We start from the raw sequence: 21,980 nt of genomic DNA on the forward strand, positions 1-21,980 counted from the left end.
AACATTTTCTGGTCCCCCCAATGGATTACAATAGGGAGAGTTAGACTCTGGTTGAACGATGTGTGTGACCGGGGGGCTGGAGGGGGTAGAGAGAGCCTTAGAAAGTCCCTGTTATACTCTTCCATCCACAAAAAAGAGCAAAATTAAAAAATTAAAACCATTTATTTGCTAATCCTTTTAGAACTGTAGCCTTGCCCCTCACTGAGTCATCATGCAAACGCACTATTCACCCTAATCCAAGCGCAATCTTGATGAAGTAGAAGTGTGGAGAATTAGAACCGATTCATGTCTATTTAAAACAATCACATATCCGTAGCTGTTGCTTACAAAAGGCAGTGGACTCGAGTTTGATTTAATGAGGCAGTGCTGGCTCAGAGTTCCTGCTTCAGCTTTTATTGTTCATGACAGACACAAGAAATTTTCCAGAAGCCACGGAGAACAGTTGAGCTTTGTTCCGTTTCCTAGGTTTTCTGTTCACTTCATGGTTACTGCATTGTAACTTACTGGCAAACAATTGACTTGTGGATGTTTTTTTTTTTTTCTTTTTTTTTTATTAACTAACATGTTCCTGAGCACAGCGAAACATCATTGGTACTTGGAGGGTTCATCAAATCAGCATTTCACATTAAGTATGTTCTCTATTTTTGTTCTTTTGTTTCATACTTCCCAGATGATGATGAAGATGGCAAAACTACAACTCAACCTCTGTTGAAAAAAGGCAGGAGACCCTTTCATTTTGTTGCCTTCAACTTCTTCTCCCTGAGATTTTCTACTGTGTGTTGGCATTCTTCTCCCATTTTTCTGCTTCATCCTCTCTCATCCTGACATTCTACTAACATTCTGCCCTGCACCTGCTGTCTCTGTCTTTAGTCTCTCTGCTTGTTCTGTGCTTCCGCCTGCTAGCTACTTTTCTTGGGGAACAGTCATTTCTCCTGATCAGTCTCAAACTTTTACTGGTTTCCACTCAGTCTCTGATGTCCTGCTGCATCACATGGCTTTTATCTCACTTCAGATCCTCAGTAGTTATCGTCTCTTGGTGAGATTTCAGTTCCTCCAAAGCATCTGAAGTTTCTTCCTTCCTTAGAGGTGACGGTTCTTTTCCAGGATCCTAATTCTGCTTCAGAAACATCTCAGCTGTCTGTTGGCTCCTCGATGTTAACAGTGTTTCTCCTCTGCTTCAATGTGACTTCATTTTGATTTATTATAGCTCCCCATTAAGGCTAATGTTCTCAAAATAAACAGATGGACATAAAAAGTTTTAAACTTCTGAGTTTTTCTGACCCTTAATTGTCACTTTGCTGTTACTGATTGAATGTGCTGTGTGTGTCTGTCTGCCTTACAGACAAGAAGAGTCCAACCATTCCTTTAAATGTGTCTGACCAGAGGTTGCTGGAAGCCAGTCAGCAGTTCCAGCAGAAACAGGGGAAGGGCACAGTGGATGTCTGGTGGCTGTTTGATGATGGAGGTGAGACAGGACAGGACTTCTTGTCCGGTAAAGGAACTCAGCCAGAGATCAGTGAACTACAGCCACAAACCAAAAGAAGCTTGTCCCATTAAAGCAGTTGTGCCCAAAGTCGGTCCTCGAGGGCTGGCATTCTGCATGTTTTAGTTTTCTCCCTGGATTAACACACCTGGATCAAATGATGGCTCATTAGAAGACTAAGAAGAACATTGACATGCTGAAAAGGTTGCTACTACCACCAGGGACATGAAAAGTCCCTGGTGGTACTTTTCATGTCCAACAGAGAAACTGCATTAAAGTTTCTCTGTTGCCTTCTGGAGCTGTTCCAGTGCTTCATTTTTACTTTAGTTATCTGAAGACAAAACTATCTGTGCTTAAAAACTTTTAAATAAGAACATGGGCTTGGTCACTCAATTCACATACTTGCATTAGACTAGCGGTTCTCAACGTGGGCGGTAGCGCCCCCCAGGGGGCGTTCAGAGGACGGCAGGGGGCGCTGGCGTACATTTTTACAAAAGGGGGGCGCTGGGATGCCTTTGRGGGGCGTTTGGTCGAAGGTAAACTTTACACCTTAAATGCAYAACAATACCAGTTTAGACTTTGAGCAACTTGGTAAAACTGTATTGTGTAACATTAAATCATGCTTGGCTGCAACTGTATCGATGGCAGCTCTTTTTCTATTCAGTGTTTGTAGCTTCATGGCGCATCTCCGCATCAGTTCAGCGTTACACTGGCTGATGACGTTGCTGTGATTCACTTTGTCTGGTATTTATGTAGGCTACATATGTTTTGGCAGTTCTGTGATCATGTCAAAGCAACAATTTATATTAAAAAATGTTTTATTTCCGTTTAAAAGCTGCCCGCTACCATGGAAGGACAACAGAAAATTGCTCTTATAAACATATAATTACTAAAATCCCCAATACTCTCACTTTGTATCCCTCTGAAAAATGAACCTATTTAAATAAAGAAATCCCTCCATGAGTGATACCTCGATAGAGGCCGTTCATTTTATAGCGGTTTTATTTATGTATGTGGTCCGGTATGAAACGGGGGTGATAGAACAACGCAGCACTTTTAAATTTCAATAATCAGAATGCAGAAATTGTTTCCGTTGTTATAAAAGGTTTATGTCAGTCTGCCTTTTCCCCATCGATACGTTTCCCGACCGCCCTGCACCTTAGGGAGTTGAAAAAAAAAAAAAAAGACACATTGCGCAAAACTCTGAAACGCGAGAAGTGGGACATAAAACTGAGCGACGAACTAGATGTGAATTATGGCATAAAATCAGAGAATCCGACACTGAACAGTGAAAAATCAACACATGATGTGAAACACATAATAATTAGGCGACGCAGCAGGTGATGAGGGAAAATTACTGATGGTCAATAAACGATAAAATAACTGTAGCAACAGGAAAGAAACTAAAGTGGACATAGCAATAAACCAAGAGAGGATAATACTAATCGAATTAAACTAAATAGAATTAAAATGAAGAACAAAATGCAAGAATAAACTAAGAAACTACAGTAAATACGGAGGAATAAACTGGTGTGGCAAGACCTTTCGAGCAATAATTAATACAGAGGACTGTATGGCAAGAATAAACAGACATTATTTCCAGATATCCAGATAAAAGGTAAAATAATATTGAAGTGCCATGGGCAGGGGCGCAAAGTGGATGCAAATAAATCGCCCCCACCCCCCACGAAGGAGCGTAGAAACATACGCTCGCCTCCCCCCCAACTCCCCTCCTCCAGACTCCGATACGTTTAGGGCAAAACTCGCTACATTTACCCCGTTATGTGCGCGAGGTGAAGGAGCGTAAGGCGCGCTGAAGTGTACGGGAAAACATAATCGGTGTGCCGATTCAAAACATCTACAATAATGATAGTAACATTAATAATAAAATAATTGTCAGTGCAAAGTAGCCTACAAATTCTTTGGTGGGGGGCGGTGAAGGACCTGGATAAAGGCTAGGGGGGCGCTGGCCCAAAAAAGGTTGAGAAACACTGCACTAGACCAAACATTGATGGTTTACATCCAGAAGAAAAACATATGTTCATTAAAAATTAAACTTACAAAATCATATTTGCATTGTAATTTTATTGTAACAAATCTTGAATGTAGGAAAACATTCCTGAGCTATTCCAGTAGATTCAATCATTGCTGTGTTCATTAATGGCACTGACAGAAACGGTATGCTAACCAGACTCCAGATGAGTGTATAAACATACATGATGAGCCTGAGGCACAAGTCATCTTCATAATTTGTCACTACTACAACCCATTGACACTCTACGATGCAGTGTGGATGAAATTATTCTCAATTCAGATATGGATGCAGACATTATTCATACCTCTTTCTCTTCCGATTCACCCAATTTTAAATCCTCTTTTTTAAATATCATTTACAAGTCGGACTTATTGAATTTGAGCGGTGAGGAAGATTTTGATATGCAAAATAAATAATAAGAAGTGTGAATAAATGTTATTGCATATTTGTTATATTAATTATACAGTGTAGATTTGCAGGTAAGGTTTATTGAAAATGATAAATCAGAAAAATAGTATGTAAACTATTTTTAATTTTTAAACAGTACATTTTTAATGGGTTTGTGCTGTTTTTTGAGAAAAATGCACACATTTGATACATATTAGGTTTTGTTGTTCTCAGGTTTGTATAAATTGATCGGTTTACTTTCCTTGGATCAGGTCTGACCCTGTTGATCCCATACTTGTTAACCAACAAGAAGAGGTGGAAGGACTGCAGGATCCGCGTTTTCATTGGAGGGAAGATCAACAGGATTGATCATGACCGCAGAGCGTAAGGCCTGACAACTTTTCCTACCCTTTACTCCAGGTTTTCTGACTGCAGTTGAGATGCAGTGAATTTAACTGAAAGTATGAAGTACTTTTTTCCCCCAGCAGTTCTGCTCTCAGTGCTTACAAACACACTTTTAAGGACTTTGAGTTTAACACCTGTCACTGTTAAAAACAGCTTTTTTTTTCCATATTGTTTACATAAAAACATCTGGACTTCTACTTCTGGGGTAATTAATAATAACATGAAATACAACTGAAGTTTTTTTAAAGTAATTTTATTTAACAAATTAATAAAAAGGCTTAATCATTAAGATCCCAATTGGAGATAAATCGAGATGATGGGATGAAGCTCTTGCTCTATCTACAGTAGGTTTGAATAATGGATGCCACTTATTACTAATGTTGGCAGTGTAATTTTGATAAGACATCCTCTCAGATCTGGAGAAACTTCTCTACATGCTCGTTGCAACTCTTATATGAAAGTTTCAGAAAGTTACTTAGGCTGCAAATGTTTCATGCTACTAAAAGGAGCTGCTTGGCGTAAAAACGCCCTTTCTTGCTAGCTTGAGAGGAAGAAAATAAATCGCCTAATGTCAAAACTTTTGGAAAGTAGTCTTTGTTAAAAATAGCACTTTTGCCTATAATCAAGAAGGTGAACCATCAAAGCTTCTGTGTTTGAAAGAGCGCAACACATCCTGGGAACATCCTGTTTCTGCTGGGGTCAGCCTTCTTCTGGGTTACTTCATTACAGCTGTTACTGTTTCACTTTAAAATCATATTTCCTTATTCATGTTATGAATCAGACATCACTGTCTTGTCAGTGACTGGCAGAGTGCTCTAATATGTCTAGTTTAATCATTAAGAGTTTAACACAAATTTGAGTACAAGATGCAGATATTTTTATTGCAAGGCTGCTAACTTCCATGATCCCTTAATGGTGTCTGAAACCTTGGAGGAGAAAGAGAGAAAAAAACACCACAGGAAAGGTAAGAAGTTGGATGTTTGTTAGGCAGATGTTCCAGAGAATATACAGGTTTAGAGTAAATACTTGGAGACAGACAGGGCTACAGACCAGTACTTGCAGACTCTAATGCTTAACACAATATTCCTGTTTCTGCTGAAATGAGGTATTTTGGATAATTTTAAGTTTTCCAGCTAGGTCCCATTCTGTGATTATTAAAAACTCTTTATTAATCATCTTGCAGGGCAGTGTGTGTATTAATATAATCCATGCACTCTGTGATCATTCTGTAAACAAGCAGCTGGATTTCCAAGGAAACTTATTTAAGAATCTGACCGAGGAATGCTAATCTCTATAGTAGAAGCCGACAGCACAAGTTGTAAACCTGTAAGAACAGATTTCCACTTTGCTCCCACCAGGAATTTATAATATAAAGATAAGTGTTAGATTCCAGTTAAATTAAACTGTCCCTCGACTAGATTTGCTAAACGTTGGTGCCATTATGGTTTTTTTAATATATGGATGACCCTTACTGCTGTGTTTTCTGGTACACACTCTCACTTCCATAGTCTGTCATGGTTCTTCAAGCTGCCTCCCACTTTCTTTTGTTGGATAAAATTAACTTGGTGCTACAGTAGCAGCAGAGCCTTTCATCTGTACAATCCTGGGTGCACTTTGTTCTTCTCAGTTTGAAACAAAGAGGATTTCAGACAGGCTCTTTGAACACTTCACTGTTTCTCCTCCATTCACTGCATGGTTTTATACCAGTACATCAAGCAGCACTCAGCTCAGTTTGGGTGTGTTTAACTGCTTCATTTGCTTCTTAATCAGTCTTCTTTACTGGGCTCTAAGTGTTTCCATAGTTTGCTTCCAGAGGCAGCCTTTTTTGGTGAGGCTGATAAGCCTTTTTCCTATTCCAGTAAAATGATTCAAATGAATGGTAAGAAAATGACTACAATTATATTTTATTAAATTAACTAAAATAAAAGATCTGTTCAGTAACTTCAGTAAATATACAGTAATTAATCAATAAATCACTGTCATCTCTGAATCAGATTCAAAACTGTGAAAAACACCAAAGATTGTCTGCAAGTTTAACTCTGAACAAACATGCTGAAGTGTATTAAAACTGAAGAGAATCAACTAATAGCACCAAGCAGCAGACTTTTCTTTGTAAAAGAACTGAAACGCATTGGTACAGGATGAAATGATCACAGCTAAAAACATACACACATATGGATTTCCATAGACCTGAGTCAGCAAATAGGACCTTAGCTTCTCCCTGTACAACAGCCCATCAGAACGATCATTTGAACCAGCAAACATAACGATATCATCCAAACATTAACATTATTATGACGGCACAGAAAGAGCATCATCATTAACAAGAAAAAAAAAAAAGAAATCTTAGCAACATTTATCCAGATCAGTATTAGCATTATGCTAACCAGAAAAACATAAACATCTGTAAATTACCGCAATGTTCATAACTGATAATCATCAAAAAAACAAATGATGGCAGCGGTGAAACGGAGCAGAGCCGCATGGAAACTAAGAGTAATAAAACGCACTGACCAACAGCTTACCTGCCATCTGAAAAATCCTCTTGTTACTTGAGATGGAGAATTTGGCATATTGTTCTACACCCAATAGAATGTCTCTTTATTATTATTAGGGGCATGCCATAGCAATGCATAGGGAGAGCAGTGACTGACTTGCAAAGCAAGTCAGTCACTGACTGACTGACTTGCTTTGCAAAGCAAGTCAGTCACTGCCTCCATGCATTGCATGGCAGGCACCTATTGTTCTACACCCAATAGAATGTCTGTATATTATTATTATTAGGGGCATGCCATAGCAAATGCATAAGGAGAGCAGTGACTGACTTGCAATGCATTGCATGGCAGGCACCTATTGTTCTACACCCAATAGAATGTCTATTGTGTGTGTTATTTATTATTCTTCCGTCACCGTTAATGTGGCTCGTACCACTGCGTGCCCACCCACAAAAGTGGTATCATATCGTGCGGCTCGATGCCGAGAAGGGAGCTATTATTTTAATTGGGGATCGGACTTACAACGGCGACGTAAAAAGCGAAAAACGAGCAAAATCTGCAACTGCCGAAACCTTAGAGTGTAACTGTCACCAACTGCCGCTTTTAAGAGTGAGAAAATGAGTGGAATTTTGACTCAAAAATAATTTTGAAATTGCTCTCATGGCCGCAAAACTTGTGCTATTGGTATGAAAGTTGGTCATGAAATCGCACCGAATGCCTGCTCCGGTAAAATGTTTTCGAAATTTCTCTAGGGTTTGCGGTTTTCTGTCCAGGTGCTTTAGAGCAAAGTGATGGGACATGACTAACTGACGCTTCATCCCCAGTGCTTTATATAGGTTTTTGAAAATGTCTGAGCTCAGCGCACACCATATTTCTCTCATCACTGCAATTACTGTGAATGACCTACAGTTATGAATCACGGGACTATCGGAGATGACAAATAGCCCTCTCACACGCTTTAAACGGTTTTTGGATCGGCCTTACGGATCTTGAACGGGAAGAGGTCGTTCGGACTGCTTTTTTTCATTAAAAGTGACTGGGTGTTCTCAAAGTTACATGGAGTGTCTCTCACACACACACAGCAGTTGGCAGAGGCTTAATCGCTATTGCAACAGAATATATAGAAAGCAGAGCTGCTGGTTTGGACTACAAGGTCTCTGTAGTTCTAAACATGGCGGAACACTAATAACGAGGGCAGAGTAGAAGGTCAGAACTACAACATGGAGGAACACTCAGTTATTATAGAGGAGGGCTGAGCTGGCATTTAAGAACTACACAATGGTGGAACTCTGAGTCACTACAGAAGGAGGGTGAACAGAATGTTATAATTACAGGCAAGGCAGAATTTTCTGGGCACTATATAACTGGTTTAACCCAACCACTGTTACACATTGGATTAGTATGGCCATTTAAAATTAAGCTTACTAAAAATTTCAAAATAAAAGCCTGTATAAAGGAGCTCTCAGGCCTTTATTATGTTTTTCGCTCAGGTTAATGCAGAGAGCTACAGATATAAATTGCAGTACTATCGGAGACAAGAAATTGCCCTGTTATATGCTTCAAACTGTTTTCTGATCACTCTTGCGGATTCTGAACAGAAAGGAGCTGTTTGGACTGATTTGTTCAGAAAAACTAACTGCTTCAAACAGTTAGAATTCAATCTCTCCCTGTGTGTCTCACTCACATGATGGTTGACCTGCTCTTTAGAACTACAATGACTGAAAGTCAGAACTACAACATGGCGGAACTCTTAGATACCACACATTAGGGCTGAGCAGGCATTTAGATCTACTTGCTGTTTTCGGCATTATATAGCTGGACTGTTACACATTGGATTAATGTGGCCATTAATCAAATGTGTAACAATAAAGAAGCTTACTGAAAATTTCAAAATGAAAGCCTTGACATTTTTCACATCAAGTATTTCCTCTTTTGTGCTTTATGTGACATGTTTAAACAAACTACTGTTACACATTGAATTGGTGTGGTAGTTAAAATGAAACTACCTGAAAGTTTCAAAAATAAAAGTCTACATATTCCATGCGTGTTAGTGCACCGCCTATCGCGGCACTGCCTTGCTGCCTTGCGCAGCAAGGCAGTTCATTAGCATTAGTACAAAAGTTAGCATTTCACTGTCTTTGACTAGTGCACTAGCACTTTTACCTTAAGTTAGGTATTAGCTAATTTTCTCATTGATTAGACCTGTTTTGTATACTGAATGGAACACGTAAAATGAAAACAACATGGTCCTGTTGATTCTACATGCTACTGCCAGCATTTAGGCTAACATTAGCATATTGGCTAATTTTAGCTTGTGCTAATTTTAACATAATGACTGGTACAAGTACAGCTTACTCAACATGCTTCTGCCTCTCCACAGGTTATTGACTACATTGCAGCTTTCTTTAGCATTACTGCAAATTTTTAGCATCAGAATGCTGGGTCCAAGCCGACGGGCACACTTTGGCATGCCCCTTTAAAATTTCTGCAGGAATTTTCTAGTTAGGGGCATGCCATAGCAATACATAAGGAGAGCAGTGATTGACTTGCGAACCAAGTCAATCACTGCCTCCATGCATTGCATGGCAGGCACCTATTGTTCTACACCTAATAGAATGGGTCTTTATTATTAGGGGCATGCCATAGCAATGCATAAGGAGAGCAGTGACTGACTTGCAAAGCAAGTCAATCACTACCTCCATGCATTGCATGGCAGGCACCTATTGTTCTACACCCAATAGAATGTCTCTTTAAGGGGCATGCCATAGCAATGCATAAGGAGAGCAGTGACTGACTTGCAAAGCAAGTCAATCACTACCTCCATGCATTGCATGGCAGGCACCTATTGTTCTACACCCAATAGAATGTCTCTTTATTATAAATTAATTTATTAGGGGCATGCCATAGCAATGCATAAGGAGAGCCATGCATGCATTGCATGGCAGGCAACTATTGTTCTACACCCAATAGAACGCCTTTATTATTCTTCTGTGACCGTTAATGCGGCCCGAACCGCTGCGTGCACCCCCACAAATGTGATATCAAAAATTGCGGTTCGATTACGGCATTGGAGCTATTATTTCTGGTGGGATTCGGAGTTACCACGGCAACACAAATTGGATAAAAAGACCCCCAAAAACCCCATTCATTTCAATGGAATCAGATCCTAAAAATACCCTATTTTTGAGCAATCACTGTGTCATCATACATTCACGTGGAAATTCCATTCAAACTTCAGTTTGTAGATACGCTCGTCATCTTATCTAAAATGAAGACGGTACGTCGATACGAATCACGGATTGTCCACAACTTGTCTCCAAGCGACCTAAAGTTTTCGATTTTTCGGAAAGTTAGAGTGTGAGTGCCACTCCGCTAGAGTGTGGGAGAGAGTGGATTTCTGACCCCAAAATAATTTCTAACTCGCCCTCACGCCCACAAATATCGCCCGATTTGCCTAAAAGTCGGTCAGGACAAAGATACGCATGCCTGCTCCGGTAAAATGTTTTCAAAATTTCCTTAGTGCTCACTGTTTTCTCTCCAGGTGCTTTCGACTGATTTGGCGCAACAGGATAAAGTCACACTCATCCCTATGTTTTTACATATATTTCTGAAAAATGTCAGACCTGAGCACACATCATCTATCTCTCATAATACTGTGAGTGTGGTAGAGATATGAAACGCGGGAATATCGGAAAAGACAAATAGCCTTCTCATACGCTTCAAACGGTTTTCAAATACATGGCATGGTTTCTGAACAGGAAGGAGTTGTTCGAAGGGCTTTTTTGGTTTGAAAACTGGCTTTTTTTAACAGAATTTTCCCACACTTTGGCTCTCACAGCTGCAGGGGATTAATTAATTACCATAGCAACAGAACACAGAGCCTGGAACAGCAGCTGCATGGCAGAACTGTATGTTTCTATAGAGGAGGACTAAACTGGTATTTATAACTACTTGTGTTTTTAGCACATACAGCTGATTTAACACTATAACCATTACACATGGGATTAGTTAGGCAAGTTAAAATTAAGCTCACATAAAATTGAAAAATAAAAGCCTTAAAGATTATTACATCATATAATTGCTTCTTTTGGGCATTAGATAACTGGTTTAACAAAAATCACTGTTGCACATGGCATTAGTATTGACATTTCAAATGACACTATAAAATTTCAAAATAAAAGCCTCAATAATCCTCTCGGGTAACTGCACAGCTGTAGACTGTGCAATTATATTAGCTTTTATTATCTTATTCTCTTGAGTTAGTGCACCACCATCGGCGGTGAAATAATATTAGCATTTATTAGCAGCTAATCTACCGCAGCAATTATTTATTAATTAAACATTAAGCCTAAAACGTACTACAACAGCAGACTAAATGTTCTGTTCTGTGTGCAAAATTATTGAATGTTTTTCTGTTTTGAGTATTATATAACTGATTAAACCCAATTACTATTACACATGGGATTAGTGTGGCCTTTTCAAATGAAGCTTAAGGAAATATCAAAATAAAAGCCTCAATAATCCTCTCAGGTAAGTGATAATATTAGCTTTTATTATCTTTTCCCCTCGAGTTAGTTATAATATTAGATTAGAAGATAATTTAAGATATAATAATAAAATGTTTTCAAAATGTTGCTAGGGCTTATGGTTTTTTGTCAGGGTCCTTCAGACCGACGCCGAGTGTCTCAAGTATAGAATGACTCCAGCAAACTGTCTGACAGAGAGCCAGCCCTGGTCCAGATAATTAATTACCATAGCAACGGCTCCCAGAGAGACAGTGAGTAGTCTCACAAACGGGCTCAGAGAGAGGTCTCACAATGCATTGTGGGAAGAATAAATATTTCCTGTGACTATTCATATTTTGCTTGCATAAAATTTGTATTTCTTTGCATTTTTTAATGTAAATTAAAATACTTGGTATGAAGCTTGAAAATTTTCGAGAAATAAACAATTACCGACTGTCTTTATTTTTTATTTTTATTTCAGACCGTGAGTGAGAACACCATGTGCGAAGTTTATAGTCGTCAGTCTGGGGCTGAATTTTATTGACCACTGGGTTCAGCTGATGTATTGTTGCAGTGAACTAAATCAGCCATAGAAATAGGGTGATTGATCTGGCAAGAGCTTCAGGCATTGGTGGTGGACAGTGTAAAACCCATTATTTACTTGTAATAGGTCACTCAAACAGAGTGAGTCTGTACATTACTATAAGAAGGGCGATAGTATTAGCTTTTTATCATAGGTGAACATGCTTCTGACTCCCCGCAGGTTATTGACTACATTGCAGCTTTCTTTAGCATTATTGCTCACATTTGCATCAGAACGCTATATTAAAAATCCGACGGGCACACTTTGGCAGGCCCCGTAAAATTTCTGCAGGAATTTTCTAGTTTTCCCCTAGTAGCCACAATGGCTATTTAGTTTCTCTTCTGGGTTGGTAGAGCCAACACCCCAGAACAGACCTGGGGTGCTGGTCCATCAGGGGAAATTCATAATGACTCGATTGGTGGAAATGTTGTGTAAATAATTCAGATTTCATTTAGGCATTACATTATTAAGGAAAATAGGCTTTGATGATACAATTCTTTCTAGATCACTTTTAGATTATTTTTTTTTACTCTCCACATTTGGGAAGGTGCCCCAGCATCCCCTAGGGACCATTCTGGTTGTGTGCTGTGCACCTCAAGTTTTCCATCAAGCTGAAATTCTGTAAAAAGAAAGTAGACAGGAGCTACAGACTGGGTGCTACCACTGTAAAGTCGCTATGCCAACTGTCAGTGTAAAGACATGAAATATTCATTATTAGCTGTTGATGGCAGAGAAGTGATAACACAAAGGTGCTGTGCAGCGCACAGGATGCCTCACTCTGTCAGGAATTCTGCTCTGTTGAAGTTAGTGCAGAAAGAAATGAGCTCCAGTTCCAGATAAACTCTGCTGCTCTGAGCAACAAAACATAAAACCTACAACTCTGACTTTTTTTTTGCAGGATGGCAACTCTACTGAGCAAGTTCAGAATAGACTTCTCTGACATCAACGTGCTGGGGGACATCAACACCAAGCCCAAGAAGGAGCAGTAAGTTCGCTCTTTCAGTCGTTTTCATGTCATCCTCGCCATCATCGCGCCTTCTTCTGAGAACATTTATACTGTGCTTGACTATGTCACTTCTAAAGTCTGACTCTACTTTCAAAGTCTCATCCACTCAACATTTTCTGGAGATGCAAACTTTGAAATAATTAGAGTTTTTGTTTTGTGGTTGACTTTCTAAAAGATGCTTTAGGACTGAATGAGTTAAAGCCAAGTTCAAAACTGGGCAACAATAAAGGCCACACCAAACATGTGCTTACTTGAGCTTGGTGTCAGCTGATCAATTGTTTTACCTCAACATTCTGCAGGTTGTTCACATAAATGGGGACAGAAGAGGCTTTTTAAACATTTAGAATGTCAAACATATACATTATTTTTGTTCCCACTGAGGTCACACAGACGACATGCAGAAAAAAAAACAGCACCTTTCTCTGAAAAACAGGAATAAATTTTTGTCTTCTTTTAGATATGTGTTCACCGATTTCAGCTGTTTAAATGTTTTTAAACCTAGTGTGTTAGAAGTCAGTTTCATTAGAAATTGTTCAGCTCACTGCTGCCATCTGGTGGTGAAAATACATCATCAACAAAGAGGTATTTTGACAACAAGCTCAAACTAATCTGTGGATCCTCCAGAATTTCTAATTGTAAAAAAAAGTTTAGACAGAACATGATTTCACTTATCATTTTAAGTTGGTCTTTATTAAGGGACATCAAAAAGCAACAGATTGGTTTCCTGTCTGTCCTGTTTTGTTGACATGGCTGATGGTTTATCACTGCTCATAAATGATTATTTAAACCTACATTCTAAGAATATAATCCAATCCCACTCAGAAGCCAGTGTGGTTTTTTGTTGTACATCTGTCACATTCTGGTAACTGTGGCTGTACCAGGAAGTCTGCAGCTTATGTCATGTTGTTAACCACGAAGTCTGTGTTCTGACTCAGTGTGGCAACCTTTGAGGAGATGATTGAGCCTTATCGGCTGAAGGAAGACAACATGGAATTGGAGGCAGCTGAGAGGTTGAAAAACGGCGAACCCTGGAGGATCACAGACAACGAGCTGGAACTGTACCGCGCCAAGGTCTGCACCCACTCTCTGATTCACTGCATCACACACAGCACACACTCTGATTCACTGGTTTGGAAAGAAAATGCTAAAATATTTTTATTTCGTTATTTTACCATGCAAAAGTCTTTGCATGAGAGGTTGAAACAACGTCTCATGCTCTGATGCACTGCATCAGAGTGAATCAGAGTGTGATTCACTCTGATGAATCACACACTGATTCACTGCAGCACACTCAGCATGCTGCTTCTATGTCATCTCAAACACAGTGAGGTCCTGGTGAAGTCTGCCACTAACTTTCAATGTCACCAATCCGGTCACAAGATCAAGATTACTCAATCACATCTTGGTCGACATTCTGCAGGAATATGTCACACGGCTTTTACCCAGTTAAAGCAAAACATCAGCAGATAAAAATTTACCTGATCAATGGCAGCATTCAGACATCAGAAGGTTTCTGATTCATGCCAGTCCCAGATTTCCTGGGACTGGCATGGTCCCAGGAAACCTCAAACTGGCACGCTTTTAAGATTTTAAGTTGACAGGAAATGTAAAATATTACTGGGCAGTTATGTTACTTGAAGACCTTACTGACAATTCCTAAACCCACAACTATAGAGTCTTAAAAACAACAAATGGAAAAAATACAATTAAAATAAATATCAATTTTTTTGCACTTCTGATAAATGCAAATTAAGTAATCAATTAGTGGATCTAAAATCATGATGTAACGCTGATCACATTTAAAACCGACCCAAGGCATAAATGAACTAAGAAGCTGCTTGTGGCCCCCCAGACCTGTGTTGTATTTGCTAACATTTTAACACAGACCACACATGTAAAAATGTAATATTTATTTATTGAGAATATCAATGCTGTTAAAATTGATTTAATGGTCTCAGCACAGATAAACAATTTAAAATCCTTTAATTTAACTTTTAAATTTAAGATTTTAAGGAGCTGGCAAAGTTTACTTAAGAACAATCCTCATAGTTGGATTGTTTGGTTACCATAATCTGATGCCATGAGTTTAATCTTTTAAGTTTGAGCTCTGTTTGTTCACAAATACATCTCAGGAACTACAATTATCACTTTTACGCTTTCACGGTTGGCCAAATAAACTAGAGCCCCTTTCCCAGAATTTACTAAGTCCATAGTGAAATGTTGTTGGTGGTGTTGATGTTTTTAGCAGCAAGAAGGGCCCCTAAGTCAAATTCTGCTTAAGGCCTCATTCAACCTTGGACCGGTGATGAGTAATTTCTCAACCTATATAAAAAGCACCACAGACGGCATTACTTAGTTTTCAACCAATTTCTTGCAAGAATTGAGAAGGCACAGTAACCCCAGCATTTCTGCCAGCCTGGTAGAAGCCGGCCTGGATTCCACCAGCAGTTCACCATGTGTTCTGCCACTCTGCTGCAGAACTTGTCTTTTTATTAGCAGGGAAAGGGAAGTGAATAGAATGTGGGAAGGTGATCGTAACAGAAGGGGGGCTACTCTGATAACAAGGAAAGGGGTAGAATAGAACTAAATTCTACAGACAGTTTTACAACTAGGAGTATCACAATTTGTTACACACAGTTTAACAAATTCCTCTTCTCTAGGTTAAGAGAGAACAAATGGAAAAACAACTTGATTATATATTAAGCTAAACTACTTATGTAAGAAAGATAACAAACATAATAATTCTAACAACCAGCCCTGCATGATGAGAAATCTGCTGCACTGCACATCTCTGCTGGATACAGAGGGACAAACAGAAGATTTGATTTATGTGGCTAAAGCCACATTTATGTGGCAAAAGCCACATAAATCAATAGACATGATTTATGTCTATTGAGTAGCTTTTCCATGAAATGGAAGAACTATTAAAGTAGGTCTTCTATTTCATATCTATTGAGTTTCAGAGACAGACACTGTTTTGGTTGCCTGAGCTGTAGGGAAAAGGTTTTTCTGGTTTCTGCATGCAGCATTGCTGCCTCACTAAGTTGACAAAACATTTGATATGGTGCCGTTTAATGCATCGTGTCACTCAAAAAATAAGAATAAAAAAATAAAACCAGCGTCATGCGCAACTATGAGACAATCTGCACCAAGGTAAACTTCAGGGATCAAACCGCGACAGCGTGCGAGGCAGCCAATGCCAGAGATGCCAGCGGTGTGATTGGTGCGTGCTCTCGGCTTCAATTCATCAACTATAAACCCATCTTTCAGGAACAATTCTGCCCTGCCAGAGATATGCTCAACGCTTGCAGTATAAGCCATACTAAGGAATTGTGATTTTTTTATTTATTTATTTTTTTGTGTATAATGAAAACAAAAACAAGAAACGCTTAGCCTGGGGGCCAAGGGGGCGTATAAAGCCTGGCAACCCACTTGACCCAAGTTAGGTGGGTTGCCACCTTAACAGTTGTGACTGTCTGCAGTCACAACTGTTCTCGGTTCTAGCTGCTAAAATCACTGCAAAGCTTCAAACTAAATCATTAGCCGTCAGTTGTTTTCTCCACGTCTTCACATAACACTGACATTTGAAGAGCCTGGATGATTGTTGTATTTACAGATCATTCTACAACAATGACCACAGCTTATGCAATTGGCAGAGAATGCATAAAGGAATCAAAAAGGCATGATGAAATGCATCTGTTTCCATCTGTGAGATTGTCCTGCTCCCCACACCCTGAGTCTGAGTGCGGGGATCTAGATTCTAGAGGAATGTTTTCTAACTGCGTGTTGTATTTGTTCTCCAGACCAATCGTCAGATCAGGCTCAATGAGCTACTGAAGGAACACTCAAGCACTGCCAACCTCATCGTCATGTAAGCCTGCATTCACCATTGATTGTCTGTTGTAGTGCCACTTCATAAATGTGATAGTGTGTCCATTCCAATGCTGTAGCCCAAGTATGAAAGCGCTAGATCTTTGTTTTAACTGTTGTTCCTCTCTCCAGGAGCCTGCCATTAGCTCGGAAGGGCGCAGTCTCTAGTGCCCTCTATATGGCCTGGCTGGAGGTGCTGTCCAAGGACCTGCCCCCCATCCTCCTCGTGCGTGGCAACCACCAGAGCGTCCTCACCTTCTACTCTTAGTGTTGGCACAGGAAAAAATCCTGTGTTTTTAAGTCTCACATTCACTTCTTCGGGTGATAGCAAAGCCACACACATGTTCCAGTTAAATCCCAAAATAAAAGGTGCACCATCACACTCCAGAGACTGTAGAAAACACAGTCGCTGTTGATCTAAAGGAGGAAGTGATACTGGTTGAGACGTTGATGAAGGAATTTCAGGGTTAGGGTGAAAATTATTGGTAAGGTTGCCCTCTCGGCTCCTTTCTTTTCTATTTATTCCAAATTTTCCTCTTTTTTTGTAGCTTTAGTTTTTTCAACTTTTGTGCACAAGTTGTCATTTCTGTTCAGATTCTTTTCTCTCAGGCTGTAATTCAGGCATTCATAATATTTGTGATTTTTTGTTCTCATGGTATGGAATATCTTGAAGTTAGTAGGACCAGTTGCCATGTCTGTTAGCAATAATCACCTAGTTATTTGTTTTAGACATTGGAGAGAACAACACATTCTAAAGCCTTACAGATGTGCCTTTTGGTTGGATCTGATGAAATTAGTTGAATCTCTAATCAGATAAACAATATGACCCATATTATTGGCGGTTAAGTAATAATTTGAATGCATTTATGGTGATTCTTTATTAGTTGAATCAGTTTAGATTTGGGGGTGAAACCTTTCTGTCTTTTTGTTTTTAGATTCTTCTAATCTGTTTATGGTTCAAAGCTCTGCTGGTCTTCCATTGTAAAGCTGTTGATCATTTTCAATAGCCTGTTTTTGGACACAGTTGTTTGTTTGGGTCCAGTGCCTGCATCAGATTGTATTTGTTTTTAAATTAAACATGCTATTAGTTAGCAAAGATGTGAAGCTAATGATAATTAGCCTTGTTGGTTGGAAGCTGCTGAGTAATGTTTGTTTCTGTTCTTCCCCTCTAAAGACTCTACTCTCTTCAACGACCTAATTAAAACCTTGCCTTAATGATGCTTTCCTTTCTCCAAAGCCATACTGGCTGTGTGATTTGTGTGTAAACGTGGAAGCAATCTGTGGTTTGTCTTCAGTCTCAGCTCGTTTGTAATGTAGATGCATCCATCTGTAGTGTCGTTGAAGTTGGTGTGCTCTGGTTTTTACTGCACATTGCTGTTGAAGTGCTCTGTCCGCTGACTGTAATATTTGGCACTGATGTATACTGTCATGTCAGCCTACTGGGCTCCTTTGCTCCCATCAGGCTGCACTGTGGACAATTGTCCTCCTGGTCTCACTGAGCTCACACCTCCCCACATCCAGAATATGTTTTGACTGAGTGTGAAGATGTACCTCTATGCATTTGAGCAGGTGAGCTGAAGTTCCAGTCCAGTAGTTTTCTGTGCAGTGGAGCCTTGCTTCATTTAATTGGAACCTTCAACACATCCTCCATTGGCTCCACGCAGCAGTACCATGGTTCCATCAAAAGCCATATAGAACTTCCCTGCTCTGAGGTGTGAAAAATAGGTCAGATGTAGATCACAAAGCTCGAATAGAACTGTAGTTTATGCTTGGAGAAGTAAAGTTTGGCTGATTTTTAAAGGTTTTTACTAAATAAACTTAATAAATGTACATCTATTGCTTATGCAATCATTAGAAGTGAATAAGTACAGTTTTAATGGTGTACTTCTGCTGTCAAATTAAAAAATAGATTAGGTCAGGAATAGACTTAATGAGCAGATACCTTTCACCTCAAATTCTGTTGAGTAAATGTTGACTAAAGTAAATAAGTCTATTTGATTTCCAGATAAGAGAATCAGTGTGACTTTGCAGGTTGTTCGACTATAGAAAGCGATTTAGGTCTTCATATTTGCAAGTCAGATGAACAGCTCCTAATTTTGCTGATCAATGTCGTTTTAGATAAGAGATGGCTTACAACAGTAAAGTCAAATTTACTGTTGAGTCAAATTTACTTTCGTGTCTTCTTTTTTTTTAAACAAGTTTAGTCTTCACCTTGTAGCTCACTGATTGTAGATTGTATGCAATTTATGAAGAAGAATGTCAACCAATGCTTAGGTTAGTGGAATGTAATGTATTTATTATGACGTCCGGCTTCTGAGTGAGCAGATGTTTTATTTTATTTTGTTTTTTTTAATTACTTTATTCTCATGTATTTTCCACATAGCCAGCAATAAGACCTTTATCACTCATCCTTCTGTGCTTCTCCTGCACACTGTTCCAGACACTTTGTCCTGAGAAATCAGCAAAGCACCTTTTCCATTATTATACCAATCCGTAGAAGTGAGATGTTCCTGTTTGTCTAAGGAAAACTTTCCAATGTTGAAGACAGGTGGTTTCTTTCTGTTTGGGGGGTGCGGGAACTTCCGAGCTCATTTCAGAATTAGTTTTAAGTTTGTTTAAAAATCAGGCTTTCTCTCAAACAGATGCAGCTCACAAAATGTGTTCTTCACTGGTCTTAGTGATACATCTGTCCCTTCATTCATATCCTCACAAATCCAAACTATTGTAAAGCCAAGACACCCATTACCAAACAGTAAAGCAGGTCCATTGTGTAGTGCAGTTGTACTGAACAGCATACAATAACTGCTTTCACATTTTGAAATGTAATGATATTGATTGATACTGCCATGGAAACAACAGCTCAAACAGCAATAGTAACAACTGCAATTATATTATTTATAGTTTTTGCAAACATAATCAAGTTTATCCTTATGACCATAAGTCAGTTCTTGTCAATCATTTCCCCCAGTTATCATAAGCAGTATGATAATTATCCATCCCAGGTAGGTGCTATACACTTCAGGCTATTTAGAGCTGTTAATTGTGAATTCTATAAATGTCCATTGAGCCTTCAATATGAACTAATTGAAGAATATACAAATGAATGCACAGAACAAACTGGACTTTAAGCCTGTACTCAAAGAGAAATGAGATTTGATGTTTGAAATCACTTTTGTGTACTAAACGGAAGAAAGATGTGACTTTATGTTCATTGTCATACTGTGAGCCTTCTCTACCTTCTGTTTTAGAGCAACACTGAAGCACATACATTATTCTGTATTTGTATGTTAAAGAAGATATATAGACCTATATTCAGCATATACACATACATATGTCAGTCGGACCTACAGGAAATCTTTTTTTGATATGTCACGTTTTGATCAAAACCTAACTTTTACAAACAGGGGTTTTTGCCTGTTGATTTGATCAGTTCTCTTTATTAATAGGTTATAAAGAGTATTGGAGAATATTCCAATGCTCTGTTCCACAGATCAGAAGTCATTTGTTAATATTTCAGATTTAAGGCAGAGTTTCTGAGATTATAATCCAATGTTATTCTTTCTTAGCCTGATTCCTGTCACCCGCTCATTCCAGAACCAAAGTGACTGGTAATACGTTTTCCAACATAATAAAGTAATCACAATCCTAAAGACCTGCAGACCTCCTTTCCACTAACATGGCCTAACCTGTAAATAATCTAATAATGTTTCATATAGTATGAAGAAAGTATTTATTTTAGATCTGGAATTTCTTTTCTTTTTTTTTCTTGTGTAATATTTTGGATTCAGTACAAAATTATTTTGCATGTTTTTCTGTTGGTATTCTGCTTGCCTTTTAATTTTAGCTAAATTTTACTTTTTGACCATCTTTTTGATGCCTTTTGAGACAAAAGACCTGGTTAAGATCAGAAAAAGCAATACCAAGCTTTGACAAACGGATGGATGGCTGGTTGAAGTAGTAATGATTTGATTCACTGTACTGTTAACAGTCACAGATATGCTTTTTCTAACATTTTAACAGTTATGATTACAAATACTTTGTATATCTTTATTGCAATAAATGAATCAAATGAAATCTGTTTTTGGTTTATGTTTTTGAGTTATACAACGTGTTCCAAATTATTATGCAAGTGATATTTTCTCAGATTTTCCTAAATGGTCAATGCAAATTATGGTCAGTATAATTTTCAAGTCATGAACTATTAAAGTATAAATCAATTTTTACTGATCAAACCTCCCAATTTGAAGTTTTTTTTAAATTTAAAAACAAAAAACAGAATGCACTGTTCCAAATTATTATGCACAGATTTTCTAAACGTTTTGTGGATTATAAAGAACTGCAAACAGTCATTTTTGAATGACATACTAAAATCAAAAGCTATTTCAATCAAAAACATCTTAACAGAGTTGCATGTTAACATAGGATCCCTTCTTTGAACCCACTTGCACAACTCTTGCGTCCATTGAACTTGTGAGTTTGTGGATAGTTTCTGCTTGGATTTCTTTGCAAGATGTCAGAATACCTTCCTAGAGCTGCTGTTGATATGAACTGCATCCCACCTTCAAATTTTTTGCTTGACGATACTTCAAATAGGGTTGAGGTCAGAGGAGGATGGTGACCACACCATGAGTATCTCCCCTTTTCCCCATAGAATGTACGGCTCTTCTTTTTGAACCATGAAAGAAAGTGATCAGTCAGAAAGTCCATATACTTTGCTGAGGTAATTTTCACACCTTCGGGGACTCTGAAGGGGCCGACCAGCTCTCTCCCCATGAATTCGGCCCAAAACATGACTCCACCACCTCCTTGCTGACGTCACAGCCGTGTTGGAACATGGCGGCCATCCACCACCAATCCACTACTGCGTCCATCTGGACCATCCAGGGTTGCACAGCAGTCATCAGTGAACAAGTCTGTTTGAAAATGAATCTTCATGTATGGCTGAGCCCACTGCGTCTGTTTCTGCTTGGTTAGGCACTGGTTAGGGGTGGCCGAATAGTACACAACAAGCCTCTGGAAGATCCTCCACCTTGAGGTTTCAGAGGCACCAGCAACTTCAGGGCATTTTAGCATCTGCTCTCTTAGTCCGATGAATTTGTCTAACAGAAACCTTCCTGTAACAGGAAGGTTTCTGCAAACCCATCTTTGCAGATAAACCCAAAGATGCGTTTATCTGCACAAACCCATCTTTGTTCTGCATCAGCCACAAAT

General features: G+C 38.9%; 1 protein-coding gene across 4 annotated transcripts in view; it reads left to right on the top strand.

Annotated features, from left to right (window-relative positions):
• LOC103473108 (solute carrier family 12 member 2) overlaps nucleotides 1-20,847 on the top strand; it is an 81,829-nt gene extending 60,982 nt beyond the window's left edge. For 2 of the 4 annotated variants that reach the window (XM_008423065.2, XM_008423064.2), the window contains exons 21-27: nucleotides 671-718; nucleotides 1,343-1,465; nucleotides 4,178-4,289; nucleotides 12,792-12,878; nucleotides 13,835-13,970; nucleotides 16,703-16,770; nucleotides 16,902-20,847. In XM_008423065.2, coding sequence (XP_008421287.1) covers nucleotides 671-718; nucleotides 1,343-1,465; nucleotides 4,178-4,289; nucleotides 12,792-12,878; nucleotides 13,835-13,970; nucleotides 16,703-16,770; nucleotides 16,902-17,037 — 710 coding nt within the window. In that variant the 3' untranslated portion in view covers nucleotides 17,038-20,847. The remainder of the gene's footprint in view (nucleotides 1-670; nucleotides 719-1,342; nucleotides 1,466-4,177; nucleotides 4,290-12,791; nucleotides 12,879-13,834; nucleotides 13,971-16,702; nucleotides 16,771-16,901) is intronic. The other 2 variants (XM_008423068.2, XM_008423066.2) reach the window with 1 other exon arrangement.
• Nucleotides 20,848-21,980: the final 1,133 nt, after the last annotated feature.

The sequence above is a fragment of the Poecilia reticulata genome, linkage group LG12 (assembly GCF_000633615.1).
Source record: "Poecilia reticulata strain Guanapo linkage group LG12, Guppy_female_1.0+MT, whole genome shotgun sequence".
Lineage (NCBI taxonomy): Eukaryota > Metazoa > Chordata > Actinopteri > Cyprinodontiformes > Poeciliidae > Poecilia > Poecilia reticulata.